This window comes from Theropithecus gelada, chromosome 15 (assembly GCF_003255815.1).
Source record: "Theropithecus gelada isolate Dixy chromosome 15, Tgel_1.0, whole genome shotgun sequence".
Taxonomy (NCBI): Eukaryota; Metazoa; Chordata; class Mammalia; order Primates; family Cercopithecidae; genus Theropithecus; species Theropithecus gelada.
In genome coordinates, this window is record NC_037683.1 from 76,358,863 (window position 1) to 76,386,226 (window position 27,364).

At 41.0% G+C, this 27,364-nt stretch overlaps 1 protein-coding gene and 1 pseudogene across 3 annotated transcripts in view; both read left to right on the top strand.

Annotated features, from left to right (window-relative positions):
* The window catches only part of PLGRKT (plasminogen receptor with a C-terminal lysine), a 259,215-nt gene that overhangs the window by 171,810 nt on the left and 60,041 nt on the right, over nt 1-27,364 (top strand). The window contains exons 3-5 of one of the 3 annotated variants that reach the window (XM_025359091.1): nt 10,671-10,793; nt 13,221-13,345; nt 15,067-15,153. In XM_025359091.1, coding sequence (XP_025214876.1) covers nt 15,073-15,153 — 81 coding nt within the window. In that variant the 5' untranslated portion in view covers nt 10,671-10,793; nt 13,221-13,345; nt 15,067-15,072. Of the gene's footprint in view, nt 1-10,670; nt 10,794-11,985; nt 12,136-13,220; nt 13,350-15,066; nt 15,154-27,364 lie in introns of those variants that run through there. The other 2 variants (XM_025359089.1, XM_025359090.1) reach the window with 2 other exon arrangements.
* Nucleotides 26,316-26,968, top strand: LOC112608526 (annotated as a pseudogene).

Here is a 27,364-nt window from a genome sequence, read left to right on the forward strand (position 1 = left end):
ATCTGAACGCACCTTGATTTTACCTTCAGAGGGGTGACAGCTTAAGGTTACCCCTTAACCTTTATCAGAAAGGTTTCCCCCTTTCTGATAAAAGCGTCTTCAAGGTGACTGAACATCTTGACCTAACTTGATATAACTCTACGACATATAGAAAGTCAACAGCAGACCCATATGGCTTTGGTTTTTATTCTAGAAAGTAGGTGTGTGTGTGTGTGTGTGCGTGCGTGTGTGTGTGTGTATGGGTGTATAATAGGAAATATATTTTTAAATCGTGGATTCTGTGACTTCCTCAAAGTTCCTCGACATAATGAAACTTCATTTGCTTTGTCATTAAAAGAACTTCCCACCCTGAGCTGCATCTTTTAAGAATGCTCAGGGTCCCTGCTATTCTGCCACCCTAGGGATTCAGGCTGGGGAAGCCTATTCTAGGTGAGGGTTAAGAAAGCCCTTTTGAAAGCTTTGGGTTAGTGAATGGGCCCAAGATGACAGACAATGGTGTCATAATTTATTTAAGTGTTATCCACCGCTGAACTTCGAGGTGCTCCCTTTTCTCGAACTCCTGACCTCAAGTGATCCACCAAAGTGCTGGTATTACAGGCTTGAGCCACCGTGCCTGTGTGCTCCCTTTTCTTTTCCTTTTTTTTTTTCTCTTTTTCTAAATTAAGAAATTGAACTCTTCATTGTTTGCCTTTCCTTCTTATTCATTTCAACTGCAGTTCAAAATACTGCATAATGAATGAATATTGAGATGGCCCTTGCATTGGTTATAACATTTGCTTCCCAAATAAGAATTTTCACATTCTGATCATATCACAGATTTTTATTTTTATCTTGGAAATTATTGAGGCTGACAGTGCCTTGATTTGGCAGGAGTGTGGAGTTCTCTTTGGCCTCAATAAAATTGCAGTAGGGTTTGGACCCAGCTCAGATGCTCCTTCTTTCAAATCTCTTTTGAGGTCACATAGTAGAATAGAGCAATTTTGGTGACTGTGAGTTTGGGTGACTTCCCAAAGTTCCCAAAGTTGGGTGACTTCCCAACTTTGGTGACTGTGTCCTCTAGGAAAATATAGACATTATGTGGCAATATAGTTTACAGGTACTGCATATGTATAGTCTGTGTATGACACACACATGTACAAACAAGTTTCATGAAAAAATACTTAGACCTATTATCTGCAATGCCCTCTGATGTTTTCATTTAATGTTTTATTTTTCTAAATAAACCCAGGGCATAAACTTCATGTTCTGCTAGTTCATCATGACTCTTGAGGTCTGCAAAAAATAATAATAATAATAATAATAATAACAACAACAACAAAACAAAAAAAGAAAACTGGCTTTAGAGCCATCTACCACTAACTAGCTGAGTTAACTTGGGCAAATAATTTACTAAGTAGCCAGGATTAAATCATATCCTTCTAGATGGACTGGATGATCTATGAATAATTTTTTGAACTGGGGATGCGTGTTTTGTTTTTGTGTGTTTTATGAAAGCAGTGTTCAGGGTCGACCTAAATGATCAACAGTGAGGCAAATGGAATTTGCCTTTCTCTAAAGTTGTTGATGGGAATTGAGGGTATTTGCTCAACTTGCTGCTCAGTGATTTGCATATTAGTAATGTGAGGATTTGTGTTTTTGTTCATCTTTCCCACCTGTTTCTACCCTTCAGCCATTCATTTTTCCATACAATTGATCAACCATCTGGAGATTGAAAAACAGGCTGTGTTTAGAAAAAGAGAAATTTTATCACCTCAAAAAAATATGTAAAGCAAAACAGATGGCTAATGAGTGGGGGGATAAGTCCTGAAACTCTGTGTGAATTTTTTTATTTGGACGAAATGATGGAGAAGTGCTGAGATAGGAGAAGAGCAGTGGGGAGCCAGGGCTGAAGAGCTGGATACTCTGGTCATCCTGAATACCACCACTTCCCATTCATATAACACCTACTCTATTCATTTTTAGACATATAAATTCATCATTGCCAATGTGCTGTTTCTCATAGTGTCTCTGACGGTTACTTGCATTACACTCGACCTGGGGTTAATGTTTAAAATACAGATTCTAGGGTTCTGCCTGGGATCCAAACCTGGGGGCAGGGTCTTGGGGGTCAACATTTTAACATTGTCCTCAGGTGAGTCATGTTCACATTGAAGTTTTGAAAACTAGTGATTTAATATTTAAGGAAAAAATGAGCCCAGAGTTCTTTGCAAGTACAGCTGTAACTCCCTTTCTTCCATCTAATTTGGCTAATTTATCAACACCACCCTTCCTTCAGCCTCTGTCTACCCTACTTGCCACTTTTGCTTCTAAAGCAGGAAAGATGATCCTCATTTGTACTGATCTCAGGAGGACTGATTTCAAGGTCTTACAAGTGGACCTGAAGAGATGTAAGCAAATTCCTGGTGAAGGAGCAATTTTCAGTAAATGTTCTTGATCTTCAAAAGCAGCATATACTAAAAAGACTCAAAACAAAAGACACGGACAAACTGCTTTGTTTGCATTGAATATTTTAAAATGTATTTTATTATGTATAAAGACAATATCCAGATTTGTCTCCAGGTTCTATTTTTGATCGTGTAGGGTTGTAAACCACTGCCCTATGCAATGCTCATTTCTCTTCCTCTGTTCTCATCTAGCCCCTCACGTTTGTTGCCCCTACCGTTGTCATAGACTCACATGCCATAAGTGTCTCATGTCAAACAGACTTTGTGGAATAGAATACTTTGTTCTTGTTACACAAAACAATGGTTTAAATGACAGGGGTAATTAACATGTATGGGAGACCAGAGAGTAGCAGCTGTCTTCCTCTGACACCCACAATCAGATGCTTCTCTCACTCACACTGTGTCTCTCTCCTTCCTATCCTGAGCTGGGGAAGAGCTGGGCAGGTGAAGAGCTCTTGCCTTCAATGGGCAGATCCTGTGCCACAGGTACTTTAAAACAAAGATGAGGCCTCCAACAATTTCCGCTACCCATAATGAGTTCATAAACCCAGATATAAGTAGTTATGGCCTGGATAAATGCTGTGGGAGTTGGGGAACACTCTGTGGTAAATATTTTAATTCTAGAGAATCTCATTAAATCAACAGAATGCCAATAAAAGGTAAAGTTTACAATTGAGAGATACTCTTTCAGGGGATCCTGGAAAATATTTCTTGATTTAATGTCCTAGAACTAATAACATAAGTGAGTGTCACACAAAGGAAATAGTCACCTTGTGAATCATTTCCTTTGGTTATCATACTTAAGGTGAACTGGATCAAGAACCCAATTAACCCATTTATTTTTGTAGGCTCATCATAAAAGAATGAGAAGTAGTTTTTTTTTTCTTTCCCCACCATTTCCTTGAAAGCACAGCAAGATCTTTCTGTTCTGAGAGAGATATGTTCCAAACAGAAACTAATCAATAAAAATTGCAGATACTGAAAAGTCCTATAAGAGAAAAAAGAAAACAAGTCAGAGCAATATGGTAAAGTACCCAGGTGTGAGGTTCCTGTAGTTACAGTGGTCAGGAAACGTATAAGAGGTGATATCTGAGAAATGAACCATGAAGATAACCATGGAAAGATCTGCCAAAAGAGCATATTTGGCCGGGGGAAGAGACAGGTACAAAGACTATAAAGGTGGAACAAGCTTGGCAAGTTCTAAGGATGAAAAGAAGAAAATTGTGGGTAGACAGTGAGGAAGAGGGATGGTGGGTCAAATCATATCATGAAAAGCCTTGAGGACTAAGGGGAGAGGTTGGATTCTACTTGCAATGAAAAACCACCAGATGATTTAGAGCAGGGTAGTTGCCTGATGAATGTTCGAAAAATACCACTCTAGCTGTAGTATGAAGAATGGAATGTAGAGGGGCCTTACATTCATGGAGACTGGAAAATCTTTAGGAGCTGTTTCTGTAGACCATGTTCAAAATATAATTTGGAAGTAGAACTAATAGGACTTATTGAGGGATAGTAGTAGTAATGGATAAAAGGAAATCAAAGAAGATACACACACACATATTTGTATATATTTATATACATTACATATATATTTGTATATATTTATATACATGACATATATACTTGTATGTATTTAATATGCTTTTCCAAAGTAGGATACTATAGCCAGTTTCAATATTATGTGCATTCTCTAAATTAAGGAAGTCTAAAAACCAAACAGAAACTTTCCTGGTAAATGAACTACTGGAAACCAGTCTAAACCAATCAAGAAAGTCATGATTTCTAAAGAAAAAATTACAGTCTTTTCTGGAAATGGAGAAATTGGTGGCAGTATGTTGACAGTGTTTCACAGTCATGCTCCTGAGGTTTGCTATTAACCAGGCTCCAGTTATTTTGGAGAAATTCACAAGAAGGGCTGTGGGTTATGGTTAAAGCATTCTTTTGACCAAATACAAAGAAGGAAAGCCTCAGAGGTTGAGAAATGCCATCAGGTGAGGCATCAGCACTTAGGTGAGTGTGTGAACTCTGTTTGGAGATGAACTGTTTTACCTCCTTACAGAATATGACAGGGTGGAGAGAAATGGAAAAGCATAGGTTTAATTCATGCCTGTGTATGAACAAGCCAAACAGAAATGTGTGAATTACAGACTAGAGTTATAGACGTTTCACAACTCCAAGTAAAGGCTGCCAACCCAGAAATTCTTGCTGATTGCGTGCTAATCAGAGCTGACAAAGCAAAAGAGGGATGTGGCAGCATTTTCAGAGTAAGACCGAATAATGACATTCCTGGGGAGTCAGAAACAATGTAGACATACTTCTACTCGATGAAGTCCAACTCTCCCAAGGCGGGGTTCCAGGGGCTAGAGATGAGCAGTCTCTCCAAACCCAGTAAGGGCTAACTTAAGTTTGGATTGGAAAAGGTGGACTTATTTTACTTCCAGTGTAGAAAAGTTGGTCTCAAGCAAAATCACTGGGTATCCTTCACCCTGTATTTCCCACACTCCAATAGCTATGGCAATAGCAATAACCTTCATGTACTTGGTTTTTGTTAAAAGGGTAATTAATGCCTTCTGTGACTACAAACATTTTAACACAGTTCACTCTTCCTTTTTCATATGTTATTGGATGGCAAGAGGAAGATGGAGACTTGACATGGGAAAGAATACATTCTAACATTGACACATGTGTTACCTGTTATCAGGTTTGTTTGGAAGAACTTTGATCAACACCACTAGGCCAAGCTATCCAGCACATCTAGGGATGCTTACCATAGAAGGAGGAGAAAAGAAGGAAGACTGACGTCCAGGTTTTTTTGTGTGTGTGTCCCTGAGTGACACAAAGAGATACTATGTCTCTCTTGTGAAGAACTGGAAAGAAGGGGGAATATATAATGGGGCAGGAAAAAACAAACTGTTTTTCCTACTCTTACACTCAACTCAGCACAGAACATTTCTAGTTACCAAAATGTGTAGGGTTTTTCCCTACACAACAAGCAGTTCTCCAGTGGACACCAGCTGAGTGTCCTATAATTCAGTTCAATTCTGAAATGATCTATAGGAAGTTAAAGTTAAATCTCACAGGTTAAGGGCTCAGTCCCACGAGGCTGCCCCAACTTCAGATGCCAATAGAAAGTCTAGGCCTCTGGAACTTTTGACTGACTGGCTTTAAATTGTGGGTCCCCATGACCCCCTCCTTGGGTCTGATTAATTTCCTAGAGCAGCTCACAGAACATAGGGAAACAGTTAACTTACATTTACCAGTTTATTATATCAATTAATATAAAAGATATTGCAAGGGATACAGATGAATAGCCAGATGAAGAGGCACATAGAACAAAGTATGGAGGATGGGGTGCAGAGCTTCCATGGCCTCTTTGGATAGGCCACCTTCCAAGCACCTCCATATTTAGCACCTCCAGAAGCTCTCCAAACCCCCTCATTTAGGGATTTTTATGGGGACTTCATCATGTACACATCAGCAATTGTTAACTCAATCTTCGGCCCCTCTTCCCTTTTCACAGGATGGGGTAGGGGCTGAAAGTTCCAAGCTTCTAATCATGGCTTGGTCATTCTTGTGACCAGCTCCCTTCCAGAAGCCCACCAAGAGTTACTTCAGGAGAACAAAAGATGCTCCTATCACTAAGGAAATTCCAAGGGATCAGGAGCTCTGTATCAAGAACTGGAGTCGAAGATCCCCTAGAACAAAAGATACCCAGCACACCTATCACTCAGGAAGTTGCAAGGCTTTCAGGAGCTGTGTGCTGGAAAATGGTGACAGAAACTAAATATATATTATAATACCACATATAATAAGGTAGATCATTTTACTCATAACAGAGTTATGGATCAACACAATAACAGAGTTCAGGAACTGTTCTCTGTTATTTTTATACACATTCAGAGTAGGAGACCAAGTTGAATTTCACAGTATTGCAGGAGGCTGAGATTCACAGACTGAGAATAGGGTCATGTGAGCTGCATGGGTTTCAAGAGAAGGAAGTTAACAGGGGCTTATTATAGTGCTGTAGTGACCTCACAGTTGAGAAGGAGGATAGATGTAAGGGGCTACTATGAGTGGAAAAAAATAGGAAAGAGAGAAATATCTAGAGAACATTTTAGGAGTTTCTTGTTCAATATGCTGTGTGAAACATTTGCGGGGACTCCTTAAGAAAGCATAAGGTGAAGACCCTCATTATTCTTCATGCTTCAAAGTTTATGTTTTCATTCAGTTCATGTTTTCTTAGAATGCTATTACATGCTTGGACTGAGCCATGTGAAGCCTCAGTTTTATTCAGGTTACACTCTGAAATATAATCATTTTCAGCTCAAAAAAGCTTCCTTGACTTTATTACCCCTTACATTTTTATCTTCTCCAATTACTCCTTTTCATAACAAACATCAATAAACTGTATCATTACCTTTTAAAACTATCAAATTAACAAAACACAAAAATTATAATAAAGATTAAAATAGCAGCAATAGTGAAACATATACCATTTAAAAAATGTCAGACCCTATTTTTGTGATTACACATATTAGCTCATTTAAATCTTACAACAATCCTATAAGGAAGGTACTATTATTGCCTCTATTTTAGAGATGTGGACACTGAGGCGCATGGCTTTAGTAACTTGTCTAAAGGACACAGCTAGGAGATAGCACAGCTGGGATTCAAACCCAGACATCTGGCTCCAGTGTTTATGCTCTTAACTATTGTGCAAGGGTGTAGTGAAATTAGCATCCTTATTCACTGCTGGCACGGTGTATTTGTTCAACCCCAAAAAGTTAAATGCAGAGTTACCATATGACCCACCAATTCCACTTCTACATATATACCTAAAAGAATTGAAAACATACATTCATACAAAAACTTAGCAGCATTATTTATAATAGCAAAAAAATGGGAACAATCCAAATGCCCCACAATTTTGAATGGATAAACTAAATGTGGTATATCCATACGTTGGAATATTAATCAGACATAAAAAGAAATCAAGTTCTGGTACATGCTACAACTTGGATGAAACTTGATCGTGCTAAGTAAAAGGAGCCAGACACAAAAGGCCATACATTGTAGGCTTCCATTTATATAAAATGTCCAGAATAGGCAAATCTATAAAAACAGAAATTAGGTTAGGGGTCCGCAGACACTGGGGGAATGGGGAGAATGGGGAGTGGCTGCTAATGGTTACAAGGTTTCTTTCTAGGGAGAAGAAAATGTTATGGAATTAGATAGTGGTGATGGTTGTACACCTTTTTGAATATATTAAAAACCATTAAATTGTACATTTTAAGGTGGCACATTTTATGGTTGTGAATTATATATCTCAATTTTAAAAATCTCTAGGTAGGGAGAGAACAGGATCTGAGTCCACTGATGTCATTATATTACACTGCCACGTGGTGTCACTGTTGAGGAATGGATGAAGTCCAAAGAAGACTTATACAAAGCTTGTGTTCAGGTCATACCTAAGTTGCAGAGGTGCCCCAGGATTGGAGTGAAGGTTAAAATCCAGAACTTGGGAAGCACCATCCCAGAATGGTTTAATATTAAGGAGGTTCTAGCCTCAGCCCCACACTGTGCAACTATTTGCAGCCCTTCACAGACTGAAGTTCTTGGCTAAACCTGGTTCCCAGATCAATGGGGAAATTCAAATCCTTGTGAAAGCATCTCTGTTAAAAGGAGATATCGCTAGGCACATCTGAAAGTTCCAAACACTTTATTTTTGGAAAAACTGCTTCTTTATGGAGGTCCAAGGAAATAGTGAGCAATTTTACTGTCCTGGGATAGGGGGCATCAAATGAGTTGACGATTTTATATCAATTTTCTCTAAAATATTTATACTACTTAACTCAATGTATACATACATATATGTGTGTATATATGTATATGTGTATATATATACACACATATACATACATATATACACATACACATGTATGCATATATACGCATACACACATGTATGTATACATATACATATGTATATATGTATACACACATATGTATACACACATACATGTGTATGTATACACACATGTAAATATACATATACACACATATGTATACATATGTATATACATATATGTGTACATACATAAATATACTGAGAAATATCCAGCAATGGAAGGTGTTGTATACACACTTATTGAAAATCCTTTAGCTGTTAAAAATGGTAAATACGAAAGCAACGTAGCAACACAAAAATCCTTATTCTATAAGGCCAGATGATGTAAAACATATTTATATATATGTGTAAAAATATACACATACATATTCACAAATTCATACAACTGAAAATAATTCACATACCAGTTAGTTATATGCCATTTGATTCTGAAATAAATTTCCTTTAACCCTCTTACTCCACATTTTATAAAATGTGTCCAATATCTATACCAAGACTTTTTTTTTCAATTTCCTGGGCATATTTTTCTATGGTCACTTTTTTCATTTATGTTTTAAAATTATGAACAACATCATACATACAAGAATGTTTATAATGTGTGTGTTCAGTTTAAGGTGTATCCATCAGGAATCAGAATTTTACTCAGTTGGTTTGATTAAAGAGATATTAGTGAAGACACTACTTAAAGGAGTATGGCTAAGTTAAGAGAACCATCCAGTTGAGGCATCCAGAGTCTAGCAACAGCAGGAAGACTGCGCTCTCTCTAAGCTACATAGTAAGGGAGAAAAGTGTTTCCAGAGCCCATGGAGCTGGAGCCATGGAGAAGGGACCACTTGCCAAGAGCTGCAGTTGTGAAGAAACACAACCACCACCAGATACTTAGCCCCAGAGAAAGAACAGAGAAAACACACCCTGATGTCTTTTTCCTCCTGCCTCCCATCTCCCTGAATGCCTCCCACTATCCAAACCCAAATGGAAACCAGCTGAGGAGTGCCCAGGTGGTGCCGTCCAAAGAGGTCAGCTTTCGGGTATAGAACAGGGCAGGGAAGCAAGGAGAATGAATATGATGGAAGGCAAACAGAAAACCTAGACAGTCTTTGTTTTGTCACCCAGAATTTATAATTTTCCTTTGCTCAGATGAAGAGAAACTCATCCCTTACATATGAGAATAACAGAGTGTGACAAGATTTCTCCTCGACCAAACTTTTGTCAGGCTCCTCTAAGCTATCTCCTTGATTAGATCTTGACATTGGGCTGCAGTGTTCATCCTTGCAGAGTCAGTGTTAGCAAGAATCCTCCTAAGTCAGTTTAGAGAGGATCTTCCCACCCTGAGTATTTGACCACCCTCTATATCTGATCAAATTCCTTACCCCCACCAGCCCCCAGGTGATGTCTGATACCCTGGCCTGCCTTCAGCAAGAATCCTGTTAGGTTAGTTTAGCAAGGATTTCCCCTACCCTTGATGTCTCTTCTTAGTAATTTTCCATCCACAGACTGCACTGCCACCCACACAACCTGCTTCTCGGCTATAAATCCCCACTTATCCTTACTGTATTCAGAATTGAGCCCAGTTCTTTACCAAGGCCTCTTCCCCCCTATTTCAAAAGTTGCTGAATAAAAATCTATTTTTACTGCTACAACTATTGTCCAGCTTTGATTTTCTTTAACAAGCCCCATCAGCCGCCATATTGCCTTGAGGGGATGTCAGTTCACGTACATTCTCATCTAGAAACTAAATTGTACTCTTTATGCAGGGTAATAGGAAAAGAGGGTCAGGGAAGAAGTAATTAACATTTTAGATGGAGAGCTGCTATAATTCCTGCCTCTAGAGCTTGTTGCAAGGCTAAAATTAATAATCATAGCTTCCTACGCATTTACTTACATTTCCCCTGCCCTATGCCAACACCTAGGTAGATCAGGATTTTTTATCTGGTATGCTTCAACAATTTAATTTCTGCATGATCTGAAATTTCTGCATTACTTCAGTTATCTGATAATCATTATTATGGCACATGGCAGTATTAAGAAATGCCCAGTGAATCTCCAGGTGTCACGCATAGTTCTTCTTGCCCTCAATATATAGATGTAACCCAATTTCCTTTTGGTAATTGGGATCAATCATACCATTCTATCGCTGTGAGGAATCAAAATGACCAGAGGGCAGTTTCAGCTTTCCAATCAGTGAATTGAAATTCAATTCAATTCAGTGACTGGGTCTTCTAGTGGAACCATTCCTTTCTTTGGATCTAGGCTTCCAAACACAATAAACCCAAGGTTGTAGAAACAGTGTGCTGGATATTTTCTATTTATCCCTCCAGGCACTGTGCCTAGGAGGCTGACCTCTACAGACTACACAGACCTAGCTCCATTGTCTTCTGGCTTTCTGGTGGATCAGCCAATGGAAGACCCCAGCTGGATATCAGAGCTGCGAGAACAGAGAGGTGGGTCTTCTCCACTCTGTCCCTGCTTTGGGCTGACGGGTCAGCATTGGCTACAACTATAGAATCTCACCTTACTTGGTGAAAAGTTGGCATTGCTGGCTTTCCCCTACTGAACAACACAGTTCCAGTTGGTTACTCTCTCCTACAGCCACAGCTACCACTCTGGCCTGATTTTAGTAACTGCTTCCTTCCCCCTTCCCCTCAGCCCTAGAGTTAGTAACAGCTCCCCGCTGTTACTGGTTACTACTGTTTATTGAAGGCGAACTATGTGCCAGACACTGTGCTAAGTGCTTACATATATTATCTTTAGTCCTCACAATCCAATAAATTAGATGGCTTTAGTCCTATTGCAGAGGTAATAAAGTCACAGTGACAGTGGCAGAGCTAGAAATTGAAGGTAAGTGTGTTTATGTTAGTCTGTGCACTCAAACACGATTCCCTACTTCTTGCATCAGTTGTTAATCTCCCTTAAAGAGTGTCAAACCTCCTGGTAACCCAACCATTCCCACGACTGGAAATGAGGGTGCTGTTGTAATTTCCCCATCCAGCCATTCAACAAATGGTATCCGGAATGTGGGACCCAGGCTCCAGAATCCTGAGGGCTGCTGTTGAGAGCAGCAAGACGCGCCCAGGAGGTCAGGGCGGTGTTCACTCACACGCTGAGCCTGGAGGAAGTTAGACGCCTTCCCACCGCTGTGGTGGTCAGCGGGGACTTTCCTGAAGGCCAGAGACTGGTGACGTTCATGCTATTTTTCCAAGCCATTTGGTAGCAAAGAACAGAGTGCCAATGATTCAAGTATTCTCTCAGGCTGGGAGACTTGGGTTATTCAAGATGGAAATTGCTGGTGAGGCTGAGACAAGATTGACATCTCTCAGAGCAGCAGGGGAGAAAGACGGCTCTGTTCAAAAGAGAATGGGTAATTTCGGTCAATTCTGTTCTTTTTCGTTTCTGTCTTGTCTTTATGCCTCTTTAAGAGTGGCAGTTTAACAGATGAGGGGACAGAGGCCTTTAATTGAGAATTCCACTCCGCTTCCTCTGCCTTATCTCAAAAATCTGGCAGCTGAGTCGCCGCGGTTTTGAATTTGCCTCTTTTGACCTTCCCCTCCCACCTCCGGTAACACTGAGCCTGGCCCGGAAGGACACACCCTGCTTCTGGCGGACGTGCTGGCCCTTTAAAGAAGCCGAGGGCTGCGCGAATTTGGCTGAGGCGCGTCATCTACTGTGGCTCGGCGCCAATCCCGACGCTGGGCGGAGCGAGGCCCGCTCCCTGCCGCGGGCTAAAGGAGCCCGGGCCTGGAGGCCTCTGCACCGGTCGCCTGGTCCCGGAACCAGCGCCGCCCAGTGAGTGAACACCGCCGCAGAGTGGGGAGAAGGGTCAGTCCGGCCATGTCAGTCAGCGCGATCTCCTGGGCTCCGAGCTTGCCAGGCCGCGCTGGGCGCCCTTTCCTCGTGAGCGCCTGCCCTTGGCTCTCGCACTGCCCCTGGTGCTGATAGGTATTGCCAACCTCGTTCCATTAGGGCGCGTTCTTGTCGCCTGGCGTGGACTCCGGATCTCTCCGTAGCTTTAAAATAGAGTTGAGAAAAACAGGCAGAGTGGTGTCAACAGAAATCAGCACACCATTGCGGGGAATACCTAAATTACAGTAATTGGCCTCAGGGAGCGAGGGTGGTGTTAATTACAGAAAACCTCCGGAAGCTGTGGGCTCTGGGCTGGAATTTGCAGGGGGATGTGGCTTAGTTTGAATGGAATGCAAATATTTATTGAAAATGATTGTGGTGAGATGATCAGTCACACATTCAGGCAACGTGTCATCTGATCAGGAAATAAGTCAGCGCAGTAATCCCGATGACAGAATTCATGCAGTTAATCCTTTTTGTCCTCCCAAGTAAAATCAAATCCAGGCACTCACGGGTGACTGGAAGAAAGGCTGTCTGGAACTTGCAGCCCCCACTTCTCCCCAAAAATACACCTTCTCATAGTAATCTATAGTTCACCTGAGAGGCAGGGCTGAAGCATTAAAGACCCCTTCCAAGATGTGAGTAGGAATCAGAGGGAAAATGAAGGCAGAGGGATTGAAATCGGCATTCTCTGCAAAACATCTCTCTGAGACACAGTGATATTTAAAATTGTATAAGTAGCAAGACATTTTTTACCCATGCTAAAAAGTGTTAGTTTTTAAAAGACTTGCCTTATACAAGTGAGTGAAATCAAAGTTATCTGTATTGCAAGGTCAACTTTTGCTTATTTTCTGATATATATTTTGTGAGCAAAAGGAGATAGCTGAAAGTGTTCTGGACACCCTAGGGAATATTCCCAGACTTTGGGAAATGACTTTGTCAGGAATGGGGAAGTTGGGAAAGGAGAGGATGTTGAAAATTCTGAACTCCAGGGTGAAATTTACAAGGTGTGGTGCATTTATTCTCAGGTGTGGTTTCCATAAGGAAGCTCTTCTTCCTGCTTGGTTTCCACCTTTAACCTTTCTACCTGGGAGCGTCCTGTAACACATTCAGACTACAAGTCCAGACCCAAGAGAGCAAGGCCCAGAAAGTGGTAAGTCTAAATACTAACTTCCTAGACAGTGTTTCTTTCCCAGATGATTGACATGAGGACTCTCTCTCTTTTCAGGGGAGATCCTAACCCCTTACAAACAGGAGCACTTTAAAGGACACAGTTCTGTGATATACAGGGTATGTGGAGGAATAGTACTAGAGTACAGTTTTTTTTTTTAATAAATGTTTGCAGCAGGTGTAAAAATTTAGTCATCCACTCCTATGTTCAGAAGAAAAATAAGTAATGGCAAGTGGCCTGAGCCACAGTTTTTCTTTTATCTCTCATGCTTTGTGCAAACATTTAGGGGAAGTAGACACGATGGAGACTGTCAAGATGGCTAATATCTCGCTCCTAACCTCAGGCAGGTTCTGGTCTGCTATTAGAGATGAGTCACATGGGACTGTTAGCGTTTGGAGAAAGGAAAGAACTGCCAAATCGCCCTGCTGTCAGTGAGTGGCCTCTAACTCTGGTCACAGGGTGCTGGAGTGGCACTGTGGCAGAGGGGGAGGGAAATCTCACCACCTCAGGCCTGTTCAGCATTGTGCCTCGTCATCCTGGTAAGTGGTTTGGTATCCTGTGCTCAGCTTTGAAGCTGACTCTGGCACACAGCCCTGAAACTCCAGGGTGCATCCTTGGCCAGAATACAAGGAAGTCACTGAAGTCTTGCTTGCAGTTCCCACTCACCTGGAACCCCATTAGCAGGGCTTCCCACAGAATACTTGTGAATCCTGGCTATAATGAATTAAGACTGGCCATTCTCACCTGAGGTTCACAACCCTACTCAACAGCCTGTTAAAGAGAAAAGGTATCAGCAACATTGTTGAGAAGGGTAGAGCAGTTGTAACTTTCCCGAGTTTTGCAATATTCTGAAATGCAACCAACTAACTCAAGGTCTTCTGTACCCACCACCCAGTTGGATTAAGAACAAGAATTGGAGTTCTGTCCCGTGTAGAGTTGACAGCCCACTTAAAAACTTAAGTAAGATAGATACTACTGTGCATTCATCTAAAAAGTACATTTTCCAGGACATTTAAGTGTCCGTATGTTTTTCCATTTTTGAGAACTTTAGTACATAGTATCTTGGAGAGAATGAGAGTGAAGCTGGAGGAGGATGGCTAAGACAGTCAGCAGTGGGTGGATGGAAATAAGGGGCATGTAGGAGAGGGACAGGGATTGTGTGGTGGGATGACAGGAAGAATAACTGATCTGACCTTGAGACAGCTCAATCTTCTTAAAATGCAAATGCAAGAGCACAAAGAAATATGTTCTCAAGATGCACAAGGCATCTTCTTAATCACCCCTCCTCAGATGCAAAGGTTCTGTTGCCTAATTGTACAGAGGTAAGAAGATGGATGGTATCCACCCTGCCCCTCACAAAAAAAGAGAGTTGTTTTTTTCTTCAAGAATTCAGGTCTTCAAGATTTATGGTGGGAAGAAAAATCAGGAAACAGCCATATACTTATAGTGTAGGGATAAGATTTTGGAAATTACCTAGTTCAATCAGTTGGTGTTGGGTGAGTAAAATGATGGCCAGAATTGTTAAGTATGCCTGAGGTGAGACAGCCAGTTAGGAGCAAGGACTAGCATCCACACTGTGTTCCTAGGTCAGAAAGTTTACTTTTTTTTTTACTTTGTCATAAGCCCAATGTAACTCAAAGTGGAGCATACAAGAATGCATGTAGTATATTATTATAAGTCTCCTTGCTTTTTTTACATTTTAGGTCAAAATGGGGTTTATATTTTCAAAATCTATGAATGAAAGCATGAAAAATCAAAAGGAGTTCATGCTTATGAGTGCTCGACTTCAGGTATGTTTTAAAATAATTAAGCTATTTTGTTGTTATAATGTTTAAAGTTTCTACCACATGTGCTCCAGCCCTACATTCCCTTTGACCCCCCAAAATAAAATGTTCTTGGGGCTGCATCCTCAAAACCAAGATAAAATGGATTACTAATTATTTGGTGAACGGGCTAATTTAAATCTCCAATCCAGATAAATTTGTGTAAAAATTTCCATTCTGTAGGAAGAGATAACTGCTTAGAGTATGTGGTACGTAGAATAATGCTCCCTGTCCCCAAAGATGATGTTTGAGATGGGGAGATTATCCTGGATTATGCAATTGAAAGAATGGACAACTGAATTATTGTAACAGAGCAGTGACCAAGGGGAGACCAAGTATCAGGTTTACAAATCAGCCAGGTGTCCAATGTTTAGCATGTCCTTGTCAAAGACCTGTGGAAACTACAGGGTTTTTACTCATATGTTGGTCCCCGTGAAGTCAGGGTCTGTGAAGGGTCTGGGATTTTACCTTACTTGCAAGCTAACAAGTTAGCCTATTACAGAAGACTGGAGACACCGACATCAGAGTCAGAGGACTTTTTTACTCACAGCACAGCAAGCAGCATGAGTGTGGTGGTGTTAATTCCCCATGTCCTCCAAAACTCACCGAGGTGACAAAGATGGGCATGGGCGAAATGAGTGCTGTGCACTCAGTGGATTTGTGTCACAGTTGAGCAGCGTTGAGGTTAGGGAATCTACTGCTTTTACAGTGGGCCATGAGCAAGGGGTGGGTTGTGGCAGGGGGAGAGGGTTGGAGCTACTTTCCTCGTAGTTGTTGTGTCCTGGTTGACCCACCCCAAATGGAGATGTCAGACCTGGGAGTTACAAGCCTCCGTGGGTCAAGAGTTCATTTTTAAGAAGAGCTCAGCAGCAGGCCACTGATTGCTTCCCGTTTTTGAAAGGGGTGTGTTATGGGTTGAAATGTGTCCTCCCTCTCCAAATTCGTATGTTGAAGCCTTAACCTCTAGTACTTCAGAATGTGATCTTGTTTGGAGATAGGGTCTTTACAGAGGTAATCAAGTTAAAATGAGGTGGTTAGAATGGGCCCTAATTCAGTGTGACTGATGGCTTTATGAGAAGAAGAAATTTGGACACAAGACCATACAATTCATACTGGACTATTCATACCGGGAGCATACAATGTGAATATGAAGACAGCTGTTTACAAGCCAAGGAAGGGGCCTGGAACAGATGCTTCTCTCACAGCCTTAGTAAGGAAAAAGCTTTGTAGACACCTTGACTTTAGATTTTTCCCCTTCAGAACAGAGACAATATATTTCTGTTGCTTAAGCCGTCCAGTTTGTGGTCCTTTGTTATGGCAGCACCAGCAAACTAATATAGGATGTATTTGGTGCCTGTGCCCAGCAGGTGGTGCTGCTGTATTGGGCACTCTCGAGCTTGAGAGTGATTTTCTTTTTCTCCCTGGGATTCTGTTTCTATTAGACCACCTGGAAGGGGTCTGGGAATCCCTGACTGGGGAGTCTGTTTTGGTTACTGTGAGTTTTATAATACAAGCACGTAATACATCAGTGTCATTGTACATATGTATGTAGTGGGGAGGGAGAATGTTGACACACATCACAGTATCTTGCATTGGCTAAAGGTCCCTTTAATTTTTTTTACTCACTGTGAAGTTTGCTCACACTCTGTCAGTTGAATTCAGTTACTTCCCCACCCCCTCCAGTCACAACACACATGTGGCCAAGCATGATGACTCACGCCTAATCACGCCTGTAATCCCAGCACACTGGGAGACCAAGGCAGGAAGATTACTGGAGCCCAAGAACACCCTGGGCAACATAGTGAGACTCCATCTCCATTTAAAAAATTAAAAAAATTAGCCAGTCATGGTGTTACACAACTACAGTCCCAGCTACACAGGACTCTGAGGTGTGAGGATTGCTTGAGCCCAGGAAGGTCAAGGCTGCAGTGAGCCGTGGTCATGCCACTGTACTCTAGCCTGGGTGACAGAGCAAGACCCTGTCTCAAAAAACCAAAACAATAACAATAAAAGAACAGAGACCAAAGAGTTTAACATAGTTACTTCAAGGGTGGTTGTAATAGTTTCAAGAGATTATGCTGTCTTCAGCTAGGGGAAAGGGGCAGGGAGGGCTTTTTGTCCTTTGGCTCCTTGTCCCAGAATGGGTGCTGCTTCCTCTCCTGTGTTCTCTGGACTCTGGAGAGAACTGCCACTCAGAGCCATCATTATTTCAGCCTTTGCTGGTGCCACTGCACAGCCTTGCAGTCTGTGGAGCTCTGGGCTACCCCAGTGCTTAGCATACTTGCCTTCCCTGAGACCAAGTAGACTTTGGCACCTGTGTCCAGTCCAACAGAGCCATAAAAGTTTGAGTCCCCCGCTTCCCTGAAGTTCCCCAGCATACTTCCCTAAAGCAGCAGAAGTTGGAGGAGAGGCAGGGGAGGGATAGGGGACTGGAGGGAGACAGCAGCTCAGTGCCAGTAAGCAAGGCTTTGTATTTACTTTGAGTTTCAAGTGGCCACCTGCCACTGGGCTCAATAAACAAGTTTCTGATGCTTTTAGTCTACCCATAGTTCCCTACCCTCATTGCTGACACCATTTATTTCAGCTTTGGGGACCCCTAGATTCAGCAGCCATAGCCACGTTGTGCTGTTTTTTGGCTGGAGCATGGGACTTACTGCCCCATTGTCATGATAACATCTTCCCTTCTCCCACCCCAGAAGGGAGCATGACACAGCCCAAGCACCATTAGGACACCTTGTTTCAAACCTACCTTTTGTTGTTCAACCGCATTTAACACATAGGACAGTGAGGAACCCTTATTCCACTTTCCCATCCTTATCACCATCTAGGCAAGATCATTTACTACCAGATCTCCAGGAATTTTCTCACGTCCTGTAATACAGCCAACCAGGGCCTTTGTCCCTCCTTTTCCAGAAAGTCAGATATCTCTACGAGCATCTCACGTTTGCCACCAAAACTATCAGGGCATGTAAAGTGTCTGGGATTTTGTGCTACTTGCAAACAACAGTAGTCCTCCTTATCTGTGGGGGATATGGTCCAAGATCCCCAGTGGATACCTGAAATCATGGATATTACTGAAGTCTATGTACACTATGGTTTTCCCAGTACATACATACTTGTGATAAAGTTTAATTTATAAATTAGCCATAGTAAGAGATTAACAATAATTAATAATAAAAATAGAATAATTATAACAATATACTATAATAAAAGTTTTGTGTATGTTCTCTCCTTCTCAAAATACCTTATTGTACTATAGATCTTAATAACCTTGGCATATGTTTTTTTTTTTTCTTATTGAGAACTTTCACTCTTTCACTTAAAGGAAGCACTTTATTGCTTCTCTTTGGTATATCCAAATTGCCAGCATCACTACTCTTGCACTTTGGGGCTATGGTTAAGTAAAACAAGGGTTACCTGAACACTAGCCACTGTGATAATGTGACAGCTGATCTGATAACTGTGATGGCTACTAGGTGACTAACAGGCAGGTAGTGTGTACAGCTTGGCTACACTAGACAAGGTAATGATTCATGTCCCAGCTGGAATGGTGGGAGATTTTATCACATTACTCAGAATGATGGATAATTTAAAAATTATGAATTGTTTATTTCTGAAATTTTCCATTTAATATTTTCAGACTGAGGTTGACCATGGGTAACTCAAACTGTGAAAAATGAAACTATGGATAAGAGGGGACTGCTGTAATAAATTAGCCTGTTATTTATGCTGACAGAAGACTTTATTACTCATAGCACAGAAAGCAGCACACACTCCAAGTCCCATAGAGGAGATGAAGGAGAGCCTCGCTGGATACTGGGATGGATGCTTTGGGTTTGTAACATAGCTGAGGAACATTGAGCTTGTGGACTCTCACTTTCATCATGAGTGATGAGCAAGTCTGCTCTTTGACTGGAAGGAGATGGTACCTCATCCCTCAAGGTTGTTTACTGCAAACGCAACTCTGGGAAATGACCCAGCTAAAGAGCAGTCAGGGCCTGTGACCTCATCCTACCCAACAAGGTGGTTCAGGAAGACTTGGCCCATGGTGGACTGATTCTCCCATGTGTTGCTTAAGGTGACTAGGTTTTTCTTGTTGATCAAAATACACTTTATTATTTATTTCTTAATTTTAAGAAAGGATGAACAGGGGAATATAGACCAATATGGTTGAACCAGCGTTCTAACTCTAGAGATACTTGAGTTCTGATCCTGCCTAGGGCAGCCTAGAGAGAAACATTGTCATCTACAGCAGTTTTGGAAGATCTGGTTGCTCCTTGAATGTGTCCTACTTGAAGGAATTAAACTTTTAGCATCATTCTAGGGTTTAGAGCTGTTCTTTCCTTTTTTAAGAGTATGAAATATTTGATATATACCACAGAATATATTTATATCAAATGTAAGTTATGGAGTATAAGATGAACACCAGCAAATCTCCCACTAAGCTTAAGAATTCTGTTGTGACAATGTTCCTGAAGCTCCTCCCTATGTGTTGAGTGAATCCAAATAGCTAAGGCTGGGCTGGAATTGACCTCATGTCCCAGAAGTCTCTAGGGTTGAAAAGGACCCTACAAATGGAATGGACTTGACTACTGGGCTAGAAGATGATCTCTTTTTAGGGTCCTCAAAGGTGAAGTTTTAAAAAAAATTCTGATTGAAATACCACGTCCAAATGACATCTTTAGCCTGTGATTTAGGCTTTCGGCTATTTTTAAATCTAATGGCACCTCCACGAAAAGGATAAATAGAAGAAATAAAGCAAAACATTTATTAAAGTAAAACCTAATAACTAAAATCTTATCCTACTGGAGTTTCTTTAGTTCTATATTTTTTGATTAAAAAAGAGATAAATCACAGCTCAATAATCTTGTGTTACTGTTTTTTTTTTCTTGTGGGGGAAAGACCACTCATGATTCAACCCCATCTCTTATACCACTGGCCAGGCTCCCAATCCTGGCTGCACATTTGATTCATCCAGGGCCTTTTGAATGTTTGGGTCCCACCTCAGACCTTCACAAAGTTATTTTAATCTCTCCAGGTGACTGTAATGCATGGCCTGGGGTGAGAAGCATTTTTTCACTTCTTTTTCTGTGATGCCACATAATTATAATTGGTGATTGTCAGTGATTTAATATAATCTATATTGGAGATAGAAACCAAGCAAGTTTTCAATTAATAGCCAACCAGGAAATGAAATTAAATCAATCACTGGAGTCTGGTTAATCAAATTTGTAAAAGGCCTCAAATCAAAAGGTTTTCTTTTTTTGAACTAATGACTTTGCTTCAAATTGTGATGGAGAGGATTTATGCTACTAATTATAATGGTATTTTCAGATTATCAACAACCTTCAATTTCTTTCTAGCCTGGGTTAGAATGGTGGATGAGTGGTAAACTAGCACTCCTTTAAAATACTTCCTTAAAATACCACTAGGTGGCACACCTAAACTAATTTTATATCACCTGAGTGACTGGAAAAGCATTTTGAGAATAAGGGAAGAACATATTCTATAGGTCCATGCTATGTTACAGTGCTTATGTAGGCAAAGCAGTTATGATCAATGTAAAGATTAGTTGGGTAGTAAACAGATGTTTATTTGTTGTTTATTGTGTTCAAGCAACAAACTGAAGATTTAAAAAAAATACATGAGATCTAGACTTCGACCTTTATGTCTATTGTTAGACTTTGGTGTTAAGAAAATGAGGCATAGATATAAACCAAAACATATAGTTATTTAATATTAATATGTATAGGCTGGGTGGGGTAGCTCATGCCTATAATCCTGATCAACGCGGTGAAACCCCATCTCTACAAAACAAGAAGAAAGATTAGTCAAGCGTGGTGGCTCGTGCTACTTGGGAGGAAGATGGCTTAAGCCCAGGAGTTTGGGACCAGCCTGGGCAACATGACGAAACCCCATATCTTCTCTCTCTCTCTCTCTCTCTCCCCACTGTGTGTGTGTGTGTGTGTGTGTGTGTGTGTATATATCATATAAAATATATAATATATAATAATATATATTACATATAATACTATAGGCACACATCACATTGCCCAGCTAATATATATAACATATTATATATTATAACATATATATACCATATATTACATATATAATTACATACATACTACATATATTATGTATTACACATATTACATGTTACATATATAGTAATATATGCAACATAGATTACATATATTTTATCATATGTGTAACATAGATTACATATATTTTATCATATGTGTAACATAGATTACATATATTTTGTATGTATTATAGATTATTATTATATATTAGCTGGGCAATGTGATGTGTGCCTATAGTTCCAGCTACTCGGGAGTCTGAGGTGGGAGGATTGCTTGAGCCTGGGGGGGTCAAGGTTGCAGTGAGCTGTGATTATGCCACTACACTGCAACCTGGGTGACAGAGAAAGACCTTGTCTCAAGAAAAAGAAAAAGAATAAAAAAGAAATTTCCCATCTGAATTTCTTAATGAGCTGTTGTTGAGGTACCTGGGGCCTGGCAGTCTGTTCATAGAGTGTTTCAAGAAAAAAGAAGGTGTTTTCAACGGTGTCAAATGCTACAGAGAAGTCAAAGGCCTTTAAAAAAAGGTGCCTGGGAGGAACCATATCAGTAGAATACAAGGGAAGAAACAAGTCTGTAAAGACCTGAGTGTACAAAAGGATAAAATGAAGGAAGAATGTATATAGACTCCCTTAGTTTTCTGTGAAATCTTACCATGCAGGTAAAAGATACAGTATGTTCCAAATATAATTATAAGAAGAAACACACTTCCAGACACATACTGGGAGGTATCCGTTTGGCATTGCAACATTCACTTACACTTATGGAGTGTCTATCATATGCCAGTTGAATTAGGAGCTAGAGATACTTTGGTAAAGAGCACATCCCCTCTTTCAAGGAACTCAGCTCTTGAACAGGGTAGTGGTGTGGTAGTGACAACAAACAGTTTCAATAATGTGTTAAGAACTGAGAATTCTAGAGGGTTTTGTGAGCCAAAATTGGTCTGGCTTCAAATGTCTTCTAAGTGCCAGAAGACTATGGAGCCATATCTTCAGAATTTTGAGAGAAAAACCCCAAAATTTTAGGTAAATTATACATGCATGCTGATAAAAAGAAAATTTTAAACATGCAAATATTAAGAAAATAAGTCAGATGTTTTGAAAAAAATTAACTGAAGATATAATCTCATCAATTTAGAAAGAAATACTAAGACCCACCAGCAAATCTAACTTGCTAAAGTGCATGTAGAGGAGAGGAAAACTTAAAAAAAAACTTTAAAACTAACATTTTGGTAATCTTGTTTCTTCTATTCCATCTTCCTTTGCCTTTTTGCCCCTTTTTGTTGGAATATACTTTAAGGCAAATTTCAATTTACCTGTAAATATTTCTGTATGAATCTGTAACAGATACGGATATAACCATATTTAACTAACTTAGCAATAATTTCTTACTATCATATGCAACCTAATTTCAGTTGCTTCACAAGTATCTTTTACAGTTGGGTTTGAAATAGGGATCCAAGCAAAGTTTTCATACTATACTTGATTATGATGACTCCTAAGTCTTTCTCAGTTTGTGAGAATATCCCTTCCTTCCTACTTGTCATACATTTATTAGTTGAAGAAACCAGCTCATCTGTTCTATGGAATGTCCTACAGTTTGTATTTGGCTGATTGCCTCCTCATGGTATTTTTTAACATATTCTTCTATACTTCATTCTTCCTATGAAGTGGTAAACCTAGAGGTTTGATGAGACTCAGGTTCAATTCTTTTAGCAAGAATCTTTTCTAGGTGGCACTGTGTACTTTCTAATACATCACGTCATAAAACTCATTAGGTCTGGTTGTCTTTCCTTTAGTCATATCAACCTGATCTGCCCATTATAAAGTTCCCCATCAACCTGTGATCAACTGGCCTTACCATCCACTCATGATCATTGCCCACATCTGTGACTTCATTAGGGCTTGAAAAAATGGCAGTTTAACAATATTCTCTCATTCCTTTGACATTTGTTGTCTGGAAATTTATTAAGAACTTTCTCTTCCTACTTGGTTATCCTGAAATGTAGTTTGTACAGGAAACAAAAATAAATGCTTGATTCTGTCCTTTTATTTAGCAATTTCAGAATAGTGAACTGACACTCTAGAAATCTCCAAAGGAGACCAAATAATTTTTGTTTATTTGTATATTGTGACTATAAACTATTTAATCAGTTGTAGTCATTATTCTTCTTGCTCAAGTTATCCCATCTTTGGCTAATGGAAACTCTTTCAAGTTGATTCCTATGTCCGTTGGATAAGACCCACTTAATTCTTGATTGTAGGCACGTTGCTTTAGCCTGCCTGTGTCTTATTTCTCACATGTGAGTATATAGCTTAATAATAAGGGTTATGATACTTTGTAGAGTTACTCTGAGGATTAAGTGAGATGTCCCACATATAAGAATTTAGCACACAGCATCTGCCCCATGTAAGCACTCAGCAAAGTCAGTAATTAAAGCAAAAGTTTTCTTATTAGATGTGCCATTTATTCATTCACCAAATATTTATGGAGGAGCCCCTGCTCTATACTGGGCAGTATTTAGATGGGGAGACATAACAGTGAACAAAACCCTTCCCCTGTGGAACTTACACTCCAGTGGGAACACATGCAACAAACCAACAACCATGACGTCTTAGTGGTGATGAGTTCTGTGAGGGGAAAAAGAGTAAGGGATGATGATGGGAGACAGTGGATGGATGAGTGGGAAATTCCATTTTTGGTAGAGTAGTTAGTGCAAGCCTCAGAAGGTGACCTTTGAGCTGAGCCTTGAGGGAAATGACAAAGTGAGCCATGCAGATAGCCGGGGAAAGAGTTTCAGGCAGAAGGAAAGTGAATGCAGAGGCACTGAGCTGGGAGAACTCGTGGTGAGTTGGAAGACCAGTAAAGAGGCTGGTATGGCAGAACTCTGAAAGGATGCGGGAGAGTGGAGAGACATGAGGTGAGAGGTCGCTCAAGCCTTGTACCCAGGACAAATGTTTTGAAATGTATTCTGAGTGATGTGGGAAGCCACTAAAGGGTTTTGAGAGGAGTAGTGATGTGACCTGCTGGTTTTTGCAACATAAAATATAGTGTGTGCTCAATAAGTGCTTTCTCAAATACATAAGAATTAAAGCAGCAAACAACTATTATGAGCGCATTTAAAAGTTGCTTAAATCCTTATAACTCCCAATATCTGTCATACTTGTGCCCTCCCGTCTGTTTTTTTTCTTCACTTGCTTGTTTTTTTGAGGAGAAGACTGTACTAACATCTTCAAATAGGAAGGGTCCTATGTTCTGAGGAAAGGAAGAAAGTGCAGTGTGTGCTTTGCAGAGAGGCTTTTGGTGACAAGGAACCAGAATGTAGAGTAGGTGGAGGAGAAGAAAGCAGCACAATTTTTGTAGGTAGAAAGACCAGATAGTGAGTGGGAGTTGGCCCAGAGCCTAGAAGTGTAAGTAGACTTAACCTGGAAGTGTCTTGCATAAAGGGGCGGCATGGCCAACACCAGTTCGCTGAGGGAGTGGGGGTACATGCGTGACTTAACTCCTGGATCCACACTGTCTTTAGCTTGTCCTTCTGGGACTCATTTCTGCCCATACCTCCTGTACCCACTAGCTGCCTTAGTCTCCCCATGTTCCTCACCTGAAGTCGTTCTTCCGAAGTTCATTTTTTTCACTTGTGAAAAAAATACATATCATATAAACGTCACCATTTTAAAGTCTACCACAATTCAGTGACATTTAGTACATGTACAATGTTGTGCAACTGTCACCACTGTTTAATTCTGTAACACTTCATCACTCCAAAAGGAAACCCTATAATTGTTAACCAGCCACTTCAAATTCCTCCTGTCCTTCCTCAGCCCTTTGCAACCACTAATCTGCTTTCTGTCTCAATGGGTTTGCCTATTTTGGGCATTTTCTATAAATGAAATCATAGAATACATAGTCTTTTGTGTCTGGCTTCCTCCAGTTAATATAATCTTTCTAAGATTCATCCGTGTTGTAACATGTATCAGTACCTCATTCCTTTTTATGGCTGAATATCATCCATTGTATGGATATACTACATTTTGTTTACCTAGTCATCTGTTGGTGGATATTTGGGTTGTTTCTACGTTTTGACTATTGTTTAGTGCTGCTGTGAACATTCTTATACCAGTTGTTGTTTGAACAGGTGTTCTCCATTCTTTTGGGTATATACCTAGTAATGGAGTTGCTGAGCCATATGGTAATTTTATGCTTAACTTATTGAGGAACCACCAAACTGTTTTCCACCATGGCCGCAGTTTTTTACATTCCCACTGTAAAGTGTAAGGGTTACTATTTTTTATGTCCTCACCAAATCTTATTTTCTCTCTCTTTTTTTTTTTTTTCAAATTCTAGTCATCTGGTGATTTTGAAATATATCTCATTCTGATTTTGAGTTGAATTTCCATAATGGCTAATAACATTGAATATGTTTTCATGGGCTTAATGGCCGTTTGTGTATCTGCTTTGGTGAAATGGCAGTTCTAGTCTTTTGTGTGTCCTTTTTGTGGCTCCCGGTGGCCGCTGGCCCTAGGGCGTGTCTGGCTCAGCTGGGCGGGCGCGCCAGGACCACCCCGGGATGCTGACGCTGCATCTGTAGGGAGCGCCTGAACCCGCCACGGAGAAACTTCCGCTGAAGAAAGCTCAGTCTCAGTTGTGCTTCCTGGCTCTTGCCTGCCAAAGGCGTACCATTTCCACTTGATGTCATCGCGCAGAATGGGGTGAAAGGGACTCAGTGACATATTCAGTTTGGAGGATAAATAATCATACTGCAATGTTTTCCTTGGGAACCGCTGTTTCCAGAAGCCATGGTCTTTGAAAATTACCATTGCTGCTGGCCTTGTATTCCTGGGTGTTTTGAGAGAAGATGTGCCCCGCTGCTGGCTCTGAGTGCCTGTCGCTGAGGTCGCCCTGGCCTTTGACAAAATGAACACACCTGTGAGGGCTGATGCCTGTGAGCTCCCCATGACCTGCACTGGAAAGATGCAGAGCAGCGGCCTCTGAAGACCAGCTCCCTCCCCTTCCCCTTGGCCTTGCCCTTCCTGCTCAGGGTCCACCATGGAGACGCTGTCCCAGGACTCTGCTAGAATGTCAGATCTGTTTTAATTACTACAGCCCCTAGCGAAGGCCCAAGTTGCTGGATTGCAAGCACACCTGCTGTTCAGTGTGCCTCCAGCAGATGAGGACCAGTCAGAAGGACGTGTGATGACCCTGGTGCAGCGGTGTCACCAAGCCACCCCCCCCCCAGCTTCTCCGTGTCACAGCTCCTCGACGACCCTGAGGTCCTGGCTGTCATCACCATTCCACACACTTCCGAGCACACGCCAGTTTTCATCAGACTTCCCAGCAATGGATGCTACATGCTGCCCCTGCCCATCTCCAAGGAGCATGCGCTGCTGCCCAGACACATGAGCTACCGCCTGCTGCCCAGGAGCCCGCAGAAGTCCGTCAATGTGGTGACCATCCCTGCTGGACAGCAGCCTCTGCAAGGCAAGGCTCCCCAGGGGGCGGCAGAGGAGGACCAGGATAGGCGGGTCGTGGTGAAAAGCTCCATCTGGTTGGGGGTGTGTACTGTCATCTTGGTGGCTTGGGTCTTGATCTTCCTCCTCAGCATCGTGCTCCATAACATGTCCTGCATTTCTAAGTGCTTCACTGTGACATCTTGTGGCTGGAGAGGGCTGCAGGGAAGTCTCTTGTGGGTGCCAACTTAGGGGTTGAGCATGTTGGTGATGAGATCCCAGTGAGAAGATGACCATTTGGTGCTGAGCGCTGGCTCTGATTTGCCTCTTGATTTACCCCAAGACAGACATGAAGGGCAGAAGGTGAGGTCTCAACAAGATACCAGGTGAATTGCTCTGAGTATTGATGGCAACAGCTTTGAAGATGATTGTATGCATCCTCATAATCATGTATTAAATGGACTGTAATTTCTGATTTTTTAAAATCATGTTATGAGATTGACATATTCTACTTAGACGTTAAACTGTACAAGTGCGTACAATGTGATCTTCTCTAAATACGTTAGATTAAAACAAAGATGCTATGTATGCAAGTAGAATTAAACCTGCAAATCCATGTAAAAATTCAGTTAAGACATGCAATACTGA